Source organism: Monodon monoceros, unplaced genomic scaffold, assembly GCF_005190385.1.
Source record: "Monodon monoceros isolate NGI ecotype Baffin Bay Population unplaced genomic scaffold, NGI_Narwhal_1 Super_Scaffold_12, whole genome shotgun sequence".
NCBI classification, from domain to species: Eukaryota; Metazoa; Chordata; class Mammalia; order Artiodactyla; family Monodontidae; genus Monodon; species Monodon monoceros.
Window position 1 is genome coordinate 551,483 of NW_021703768.1, and position 10,243 is coordinate 561,725.

Sequence of the window (10,243 nt, forward strand, 5' to 3'; positions counted from 1 at the left end):
GCCCCGCGCCGGCCCCGCGCCTCCTCCCCGGCCGGCGACGGTGGGTGCGCGGCGGGCTGACCTCTGCAGAGGCGGCGGGGGCTCAGCATCGGGCCGGGGCCGGGGGGGCGCCGGGGCCGGGGGGCGGCGCTCCGGCCCGGCCCGGCCCCGCCCGATGTCCATGAGCGCCAACACCATGATCTTCATGATTCTGGGGGCGTCGATCGTGATGGTGAGCGGAGGGGCTTCCCGCGCGCCCGCTCCCCGCACCCGCTCCCGCCTCCGCGCCCGCGCGCCGCCTCCCCCTCCCGCGCCTTGTTTACCGGCCCGGGCGGCCTGCGCTCCCCCATCCCCAGCGCGTCGGCCCCCGCCGGGGGGCGCCGGCCCAGCCTCTCGCTCCTCGGCGCTGACCGGTCATGGGCTCTTCCAGGCCATCGCGTGCTTGATGGACATGAACGCGCTGCTGGACCGATTCCACAACTACATCCTCCCGCACCTGCGGGGCGAGGACCGCGTCTGCCACTGCAACTGTGGCCGGTGAGTCTGCGCCCAGAGGGGCACACGCGTGATCACACATGTGGGGGGGAGGTGGGGCCCACTGGGGCTCCAGCGAGCGCCGTGCAGGCCGGGCTGCAAGGCCCAGCTGGGCCAGGCCGGTGGGGGCTGCTGAGGCTGGCGCCAGGCCGGGTGGGGGAAGGACCGGCCAGCTTCCGTGGCACAGAGGTGTTCCGGGAGTGGGGAGCATGCCCGAGGCAGTAGGACCCCCTCCCAAATTGCCTTTAGAGAAAGGGCCCGCGGGTGATGGGCAGAACGGGTCCAGGGCCTCCTGGCCCGGGGTGTGGAGACCAGGAGAGCAGCAGCCCAGCCTGGTGTCCCGGGAGGGATCCTGCGCACGGCTATGCCCACAGAGGACACCATCCTCCTCCCTGGGCCCTGAGCTGTGTCCATGACATTTCCTGGGAGCCAGCTAGGGGGAAGAGCAGAAGGTCAAGGTGGGCAGGGCCTACCTTGAGGGGCATCTGACCCAACCCCCTCACTGTCCACGGGAGGAACTGAGGCCGGGGGTGGAGTCTGCTCAAGGTCACACAGAGAGAGGGGAGAGCCCAGGTCCCTACACCCACTTTGTGACCCCCCCCCGCCATTCTGTGCACATGTAGTGATGAAGTCTTCCTGGCCATGCATGTTTGTATGTCCATGTATGAAATAAACATCTTCTCATGAGACGCGCATGTGTGTACCGTCTGTGCATATACATGTGCGCACACGCAGCAACCCCTCAGCCCCACGCACGCTGGGGCCCCGAGAGAGCGGACAGAGGCTGAGCAGACAGACTTGCCCAGGGCCATGCGGCCGGCAGGGAACTCGTGTTCTTGACCCTGCCCTGTGCTGCTGCTCCAGGGACGTGTGCACACGTACTGGGCGAGGGGTGTGTGAGAGACAGGACAGTTTCATGCCTCACTAAGCATGCTACATGCCTGTGTGTGCAGACCAGGTGTCGAAGCAGAACATGGGCAGCAGGGCAGATGGAGATGGGCGTGTAAACGGCCCTCACGAGTGTTGGCCAGGAATCATCCGGAGTGCTGGCTGGGTGGCCACACCCTCGCGGAGATCCGTGTGTTCCTGCCTGGTGCGCACGGCCCGAGGCCAAGGAGCGGCAGGAGGTCAGCTTCACGCTCCCTGGGCCGACCCAGCCTGGGGGTGTGAGCGGGGGTCCTGAGACCCTCCCGGAGACCGGAGGTGTGCCCGCCACCGGCCCAGGGTTCAGCTCCCTAAACATTAGTGAGGCCCATTTTCCGTGCAGGGCTGTTGCAGTGTGACCTGCACATATGTGCCTAAGACCTCACACTGAGGCCCTTCTGGGCAGACAGGGTGTGTTTTCAGAGTGTATTTGCTCCGGGTATGTGTATGGGTCATATGTAGTGTCCAGAGTACACGTGGATTGTGTAAAACAAGTGCCCATGGAGTGCAAGCCACAGCGAGGCCTGAGTGCACAGCTTAGACACAGACAACACGAGAGCCACGCCTGCTGTAGGCGTAGAGTGTTTCCGTGTGTGTATGTGTCCATGTATGTGTGCTTTGTACACATCACTACATACAGGATGTGTAAATTCCGTGTACAAAGTATTCTGGTATATTGACAACACGCATGTGTGTGCGCAGTACATGTGTGTAACACAATATACAGCACCCATGTGCGCCCTGTGGGCACAGTGAATGTCTGCAGGGTCCAGTCTGGCATATCAGGCCTCTGTGTACAAACCATGTACACATGTTGCCACATTGAACTCTACTTGTGTGTACACCCCGTTTGCAGAGAAGGCGCACACACACTTGTGTGCCTTCTACATGCCGATACGGAGAATTTTATACAGAGGACATGTGTGTAAATGCTGTGAAGCGTGCGTGCCAGCAGGCTGTCTGTGGGTGCACGCCCGTGCATATGCCACGGTGCCCACAGAGAGGATGGCTGTGCGCAAAGCCCAGCGCATGTGCATCTCCATGTGACACGCACCGTGCTCGTGCCCGGGCGAGCGTGCACATGCACACATGTGGAGCTCATGGGCCGAGTCCATGGTATACACGCCATGTCCTGTGCATGTGGCCGGCGTGTATACACAACATGCGTCCGACCTCAGGTAGACACATGCAACATGCGTGGCCCAGGCAGGACACATGTATGTACACATCACGGAAATACGTGTGCACGTGGGTGACCTGAGCCCCCACCTGCCCCCCCCCACCCCGGGGCCTGCCTGACTTGGAGGAAGGAGGAGGGCAAGGAGCAGGGGAAGAGCGGCAGGTGCTAGGACAGCGATGGGGGCACAGGTCATGACCTTTGACCCCTGGAGGTCCCACCCCCACCCCCCACCCCCGGGGCGGTCGGGGCCCTGGCCTTGTCCTACTTGCAGGGGCGTTTCTGGCTTCCTCGGTGACTCCATCTTCAAGTTTCCTGCCCTGTCCAGGGGTAGGAAGTCGTGGTCCCGAGGAAGACCCTCCCTGCCGGGGTCCGGAAGGCAGGAGGGCAGGAGATGGCGGCGGCGCTCAGTGTTGTCAGCTGCTGGAGGCCTGGCCTGGCCAGGGTGACGAAGGGCGTCCTCTGCTGCTACGCATTCCGGGCGCTCATCAGTGGTTCTCCATCTCTTATTGGTGATTGATAAGGGCCATTGGCGAGCTGTGGCCACATAAGCTACGGCCGCCACCATGTGTCAGGCAGTCCTCTCCAACTAACCCAGGTGTGGTGGCCCCTGCTCAAGGGGCCGTGGTGGCTGAGGCCCCACCTACTCTGGACAAGCTGAGCCGGATGGGCTCCAGGAGTCCCCAGGGGAGCAGGAGGGGGGGTAACATGGGGCCTGCCCGCTGCTGTCTCCACGGTGTGGAAAGCACTGTGTGGCCCCCACTGGCACAGGGATGTCGGTGATGGACGGGCAACAGGGGCCTGGGGTCAGGGATGTCCTGGGGGGTTTCCGTTTGTGAGGAGGTCCCTGGGGGGCCGGGGAGGGTGGCTCATGTCCAGTTGCAAGGGGGGGATGGGGACCCATCTCAGCTGGAGACCAGGCAGAGGTGTCGACACGTAACCGAGGGAAGATGGGGAGAAGCAGGTTGGGGAGGGAGGAGCTATTTTTAGGTGCAAATTTGAGGTGTCTGTAGATCCCACGTGGAGACGCCATGCAGGCAGCTGGAGCTCAGAGCAGACGTGGGGTGCCGCGGGGACGTGCTGGGGGTGGAGAGTTGGAGAAGCCAGCTGAGGGGCTCAGTAGGAGGGGAGCCAGGCAGGCGCACCCCAAGGTGGCTCCTGCACTTCGGGGAAGGAGGGGCCCCAGGGTGACTGGGGGCTCAGGGTGCACGGACCCCACACGCCTGGGGCACCCAGGGCCTGCAGCTGCTTCTCCCCGGCCCTCCTGTCGGTGGTGGGGGGGCATGGAGCCCGGAGTCTGTTGCTCTGGGTACTGGTCTCTGGGCAGGGCCACCCCACCCGGGATCGTGGGGCCCAAAGGGCTTCCTGGAGGAAGAGAGGATCCAGGCAGGCCTGAGGCTAGAGGGAGCCTTGTGGGGAGGGTTCAGTGTGACCTCCGCCTGGATTGTCAAGGGAGGGGAGGCTGAGGGGAACGGCCCAGGCCTCAGTGGGTGCTGGGATGCAGGGGACAGACCATGGTCCAGGGTCTGTCCCAGGAGCCGGAATCTGTGTGGGGCACGGTTAAGGGGGTGCCCCCGAGCCTCAAGCACAGAGAACTGGGGCAGGGGAGGTTCCTGCAAGGGACAGAGGGGCAAAAGGAAGACCAGAGGCCCAAGGCAGGGCTCATCCCACGCGGCTTTCCTTGGAGGGGAAGCTGAGGAAAGGGCGGAGTGACTGCAGGGTGGGAGGGAGAGGCCAGAGGGGCAGTGCCCCAGGAGCCAGTGGGGGCCTCTGGGCACAGGCCCACGGGCGGGCTGTGACCCTGTCACTGGGCGGGGGCACCCCGCCTGGGCCCTCGCCCCGGTACGCCTTCTCCACCTGCGCTGTGCTCCTGTCACCGTGTCAGGGTTGCCTCTGAGCCCCGGGATGGGCAGAGGAGGGAGGAGGGTGATGCGTGGAGGCCAGCCACTGGACTTCACGCTGACCTATGACCTCGCACACTCCCATCCTGCGGGCAGCCTCCCACCTGGTGACCTGGGTCCTGGGCGAGTGCGCCGGCCCCTCCCGACCTCAGCACCCCACAAGGTCTGCTTCAAAGACCCCTGCAGGCAAACGGGTGCAGCTTGCTGCGGGGTCCCCGCCCGCCCCGCGGCACAGGTGCCAGCCCGCCCTGCCGCCCCCAGGCACCACGTCCACTACGTGATCCCGTACGACGGGGACCAGTCTGTGGTGGACGCCTCCGAGAACTACTTCGTGACAGACAACGTCACCAAGCAGGAGATCGACCTCATGCTAGGGCTGCTGCTCGGCTTCTGCATCAGCTGGTTCCTGGTGTGGATGGACGGCGTCCTGCACTGCGCCGTGCGCGCCTGGAGGGCCGGCCGGCGCTACGGTGAGTGCGCGGCGCGGGGACCCGGAGACAGCCTCGTCCGCGCCGGGGCCACGCCCTCCCCCACGCCCACGCCATGCCCACTCCCGGCCCCGCCCACCAGCCCACGCCCTGACCGCGCCCCCCGCCCCGCAGACGGCTCGTGGACCTGGCTGCCCAAGTTGTGCAGCCTGCGGGAGCTGGGCCGGCGGCCACACAGGCCGTTCGAGGAGGCGGCCGGGAACATGGTGCATGTGAAGCAGAAACTCTACCACAACGGTCACCCGAGCCCGCGGCACCTCTGAGCCGCGCGCAGGACTCGCGGGGCCGCCGGCCACCGCGCCCACGCTCACCGGACTGGACGGCCGGCCCGGGCCAGGGCGCCCGCGGCCGTCGGGCGCGTCCGGCGGAAGGTGCTGTCTCCTCTTCTTTTTATAAAGGGGGCCGGGGTGGGGCCGGGGCGGGGGAGCGGGGACAGCGGCACCGGGGGCGCGGGTGGGACCGCCCGCCCAGCCCAGGACCACGTCCGCCGCTGGAAACCGGCGGCTTCCTGTGCGCCCGCGTCTGTCTCTCCGTCCGTCCGTCTGGTTTCCGGAGCCGGAGCCAGTTCTGCCGGAGGCGAGCACGGCCGGGAGCCGGGTGCGCCCACGTCTGCACACGGGAGCACGTGCATGAGGCGTGTGCGCCCGCGGCCCGCAGTGGGGGCGCGGGCAGGGGTCCGGGGGAGGCCCGGGCCCAGCAGTAAAGCTGCTGAGCCCCGCGGCGGCAGCCCGGCTCGGGCGCCTCACTGTGACTCCCACCCGTGCTGGTCAGTAAATTCTCTAGAAAGCTCCAGCCTCTGCCTCTCCTTTTTGCCTCTGACCCAGGGATCCGCACATCAGCCATGAGACAGACACTGAGACGTATCTGTCAGTTTTTATTAGATTCTGGATAAAAAGACCCCCAATTCCAATCCGGGAGAGCTTCGCCTTCCGTGGGCTGGGCAGTGCCCCCGCTCCACACATCCTTGGCCATCGCGGGTCGCTGGGCTGGTTCTTGGCACCCGGCTTTATGGGTTCACAGACCTCAAGGGCACTGCCCTTCCAAGGACAGCTGGGCTGCACAGAGGCCAGCTCCGCTCATCATGGGCTCGGGTCTGGCCCTGGGAGGGGCTGGGCAAGGTCAAGTCCCCTCCCTTGGCCGGGCCCCTACTGCTGATCACCGCTGCAGCAGCCAGCACCTGCCGGGGAAGCTGAACTGCCAGCTTGGCCACGGCCCCGGGCATGGCGAACAGTGCCTGCTCCCTGTCTGGGCCGGGCTTGGAGGGACATGTCTCCCAGGAGTGTCCTGGGGGCGGCTGCGGGGTCGGTAACCAACCCCACCTCGAGGCTGCACCGCGCAGCTGGTCCTGAGCTGAGGCCTTTAATGCTGCCCTGCCGCCCTGGGCCTGACCAGAGGAAGGTTACACACGCCGGGAGGGGGGCGGCTGTGTGGTGTCACCACGTCCGCTGGGAGCTGGGGCACCTGGTCAGCGTGCTGCAGGTGTCCAGGCCCGGCTCACTCGGCCTGTGAACTTGGGAGCAGGGGCTGGCTCCCCTCTGCCTTCAGCCACTGCATCTTCTGCTTGTGCTGCTGGATGGCATCCTGGACCCGGGCGTCCATCATGGCCTCGGTGAGGACCCCATCCTCAGAGGCATACGCCATGGCCTGGCAGGGGAAGAGAGCACTGAGGCAGGGCAGCACAGCTGCCCGCGTGGGGGAAGGGCCTCAGCCTGAGGCTCCTCAGGGCCCACCAGTCACCACTCACCCGTGTAGGCCAGGCCTGGCCCAGGGACAAGGCAGCCTGGCCAGCCCCATCCTTGCTGCACTCGCCGCCCACCGCGGAGACGCCCCCCGGAACCCAACTCCTCTGGGGCAGGGGCAGGTGGGGCAAAGCGTGGGCTGCTCTCCCGGGCCTGCGCTCAGCTGCAGGAGGGGCCTGGCCGCTCAGCATGAGGCGCACGCCGACATGCGGCAGCACACACGTGCTCACAGGCGACCCTGCAGCCCAGAGCAGCCGCCATCCCTGCAAAACCCGGGGCCCTGCCCGCGCCCCCGGCTGGCGCCAGTGCTGGCTGTTCCACTGGCTTTCTCAGTGGCTTTCGAAGAAGAGAAACCCAGAGGCCCGCTGTCAGGGGGCAACCCAGCCCCCAACCGCAGACCGGAGGGCCTTGCCCCGTGGACAGCAGGGCTCAGGGCCAACGAGCAGCCAACAGAATCACCACAGGCCACGCAGACACCAGGAGAGGCAGAGCCCCCAGGGCCAAACTGCCCTCCACGCAGAGCGCCCGGGGCCCCACTGTCTGCAGACGGTCCTCCCAGAACCGCGGGCTGCCACGGTCCAGGCTGCCGGCGGCGCTCTGAACCCGCGATGCCCAGGCTCCCGGGCCGTGCACGTGGGCGGGGTAACCAAAGTTCGGCTCATCGGGCCCCACTGTGGTCCACAGCACTTCAGCTGCCAAGGCAGGTCTCCTCTGGCCAGGCTGCACGCCTCTTGGGTGACCCTGTGCCCCATCTGCTTCCTGTCACCCAGCCTGTGGCTCTGACATGTGCACTCAAGTGTCCACCGAGCAGGGAGCCCAAGCCAGTCCAGCTGTTTCTCTCTAGGTCCCTAGGAGCCTCAGTCCACGCAGGACACAGGGAGCAAGTTCCCACCATCCGAGATGACCAGTCACTTTGCTCCCCACACGGCTGTCCTCAGCGCCTGGCTGAAGCTGCAGAGGGAGGGGCCGTCCCTGAGGCCTCCCGCGAGGAGCCTGAGTTCTGCAAAGCAGCTGAGGAGGTGGGGTGGCAGCCAGAGGGGGTCCCTGATGGGGAGGGGCAGGTAGAGGGTGTGCAGCGACTTTACCACAGAGAAGCCCGGTGGGCACCATGGACACCAGGGGATCCAGGCCAACATCCCTGTGATGTCGTGTGGATGTCTGGTGCCCCCGATATGATGTGACCAGAAGGGGCCCTCACCTCTGGTTTCCTCCAAAAACCCACAATCCCATTCCACTCATGAGAAAGCCATCAGACAGACCCAACGAGGGACGTCCTACAGGACTCCTCAAAACTGCCGGGATCGTCAGAAACAAGGGACGTCTGAGAACTGTCACAGCCCAGAGAAGCCCAAGACAGGAGGACTGAATGTCATGGGCATTTGGGTGGGTTCTGGGAGAGATCACGTCTGAGGTGGAATTGAGGGATGTGGTGAGACGGCCACAGTGTGGAGGGAGCTGTGCTAGCCTTGCGACTTTTCTGTGAACCTGGAATTATTCAAAAACAAAAAAAATTCACTGAAAATAACTGAAAGGAGAGCTAACACCCATCCTTCTCAAACTCTTCCAAGCACTGGAGAGGAAAAAACACTTCCTACTCACTCTGAGGTCAGCATCACCCTGATACCAAAACCAGACAAAACACCACACAGAACCAGACCCTCTGCGAAAACTGATGCAAAACGCTCAACGAAATACTAACCACCAAACTCGGCAGCGTATTGAAAGGATTATACACCGCAACCACGTGGGCTTTTTTTCCCTGGAGTGCAAGGATGGTTCACCTAGGGAAAAATCAACCTAGGTAAGTAATTGAGAGAATGAAGGACAAAAAGCACTTGATTGTCTCAATTAATACAGGAAAACATTTGGCAAAATTCAACACCCTTTCTTGATGAAAACAATAAACGAGGGGGAATTCCCTGGCAGTCCAGGGGTTAGGACTCCACACTTTCACTGCCGAGGGCCCAGGCATGATCCCTGGTCAGGGAACTAAGATCCCGCAAGTCGTGCAGCACAGCCAAACAAACAATAAACTAGGAATACGAGGAAATTTCCTCATCCTGATAAAAGCCAGATAAGAAAACATCACCAAACGTCATCTCAGTGGTGAGAGACTGAAAGCTTTTCCTCTGAGATCAGGATCAAGGCAAGGATGCCCGTTTTCATCACTTCTAGTCAATAGAGCACTAGAGATTGTAGACAGATCAATCAGGCAGAAAAAAGAAATAAAAGACATCCAGACTGGAAAGGAAGAAGTAAAATTAACTGTCTGCAGGTGATATGATCTTATTATATATAGTAAATCCTAAGTAATAACTTCAGCAAAGTTGCTAGACACAAAATTAATGCACAAGACAATTTGTGTCTCTACACAGTAACACTGAATAATTGGAAAAGTAATTAAGAAAACAATTCTATTTACAACACTATTGAAAAGAATAAAATACTTAGGAATTACCTTACCTAAGAAGGTGAAAGCCTTGTACACTGAAAACTAGAAAATGTTGCTAGAATTAAGGACATGAAAACACAGAAAAATATCTGCGTTCATGCATTGGAAGACAACGTTGTTATACTACCCAATGCAATCTACAGATTCAATGCAATCCCTATCAAAATTTCAATGATGTTTTTTGCAGAAATTAACACACAAAAAATCCACCCCAAAATTCATATGCAATCTCACGGGGCCCCAAGCAGCCAAAACAATCTTCAATAAGAATATGTTGGAAGTCTCACATATCCCGATTTTAAAATCTACTACAAAGCTACAGTAATCAAGACAGTGTGGTACTGGCACTAAGACAGACACAGGCCAGTGGAATAGAACAAAGAGCCCAGAAATAAACCCTCACATATGGTCAAGTGACCTCCAACAAGGATGCTGAGATCACTGAATGGAAACAACAGTCTTTTCAACAAATGGCGCTGGGAAAACTGGATATTCATATACAGAAGAACAAAGTTGTACCCTATATACAAAAATCAACTCTAAATGGATCAGAGATCTAAACATAAGACCTCAAACTATAAATCTCATAGATAAAAACAGACGGGAGAAGCTTCCAGACATTGTATTTAGCAATGACTTGTTGGCTATGACAGTAAAAGCAGGTGACAAAAGAAAAAAATAAATATTGGACTTCATCAAAATTAAAAACTTTTGTGCTTCAAAGGACACTATCAACAGAGTAAAAAAGGCAACCCGCAGAAAAGAGGAAAATGTTTGCAAACTACTATCTGAGACAAGGTTAATATCCAGAATACATAAAGAACCCCTACAATTCAACAAGAAAACCTCAAACAACCCAGTTAAAAAAAGGTCAAAGGACTCGAACAGACCTTTCTCAAAGGAAGACACACACATGGCCAACAGGCTCATGACAAGATGCTCAGCATAACTTATCATCAGGGAGCACGAATCAACAGCACAGTGAGACACCACCTCACACCCATGGCCGCCATCAAAAAACAGAAACCAGGGCTTCCCTGGTGGCGCAG

The 10,243-nt window shown here is 60.5% G+C and overlaps 2 protein-coding genes across 5 annotated transcripts in view; one reads left to right on the forward strand and one right to left on the reverse strand.

Annotated features, from left to right (window-relative positions):
• The first annotated feature begins 18 nt into the window (after positions 1 to 18).
• On the forward strand, positions 19 to 5,297 carry TMEM240 (transmembrane protein 240). 2 transcript variants are annotated; one of them, XM_029218783.1, is made up of 4 exons: positions 19 to 211; positions 410 to 516; positions 4,777 to 4,985; positions 5,118 to 5,297. In XM_029218783.1, the coding sequence occupies exons 1-4, from the start codon at positions 155 to 157 to the stop codon at positions 5,264 to 5,266; spliced, it is 522 nt and encodes a 173-aa protein (XP_029074616.1). In that variant the 5' UTR covers positions 19 to 154; the 3' UTR covers positions 5,267 to 5,297. The 2 variants fall into 2 exon arrangements, with proteins under 2 accessions (XP_029074616.1, XP_029074615.1); XM_029218782.1 differs by having other exon boundaries at positions 155 to 211; positions 4,777 to 5,297.
• A 544-nt stretch (positions 5,298 to 5,841) lies between these two features.
• Positions 5,842 to 10,243, reverse strand: part of LOC114892700 (ATPase family AAA domain-containing protein 3) — a 17,659-nt gene continuing 13,257 nt past the window's right edge. For all 3 annotated transcript variants that reach the window (XM_029217919.1, XM_029217921.1, XM_029217920.1), the window contains exon 16: positions 5,842 to 6,647. In XM_029217919.1, coding sequence (XP_029073752.1) covers positions 6,498 to 6,647 — 150 coding nt within the window. In that variant the 3' untranslated portion in view covers positions 5,842 to 6,497. The remainder of the gene's footprint in view (positions 6,648 to 10,243) is intronic.

Bases quoted from the DNA above. Each gene is read 5' to 3' on its own strand.
- TMEM240 (XM_029218782.1), top strand. From the start codon at position 155: ATGTCCATGAGCGCCAACACCATGATCTTCATGATTCTGGGGGCGTCG. The intron at 212-409 runs GTGAGCGGAGGG...GGGCTCTTCCAG, and splicing joins TGGGGGCGTCGATCGTGATG to GCCATCGCGTGCTTGATGGA. The intron at 517-4,776 runs GTGAGTCTGCGC...TGCCGCCCCCAG, and splicing joins TGCCACTGCAACTGTGGCCG to GCACCACGTCCACTACGTGA.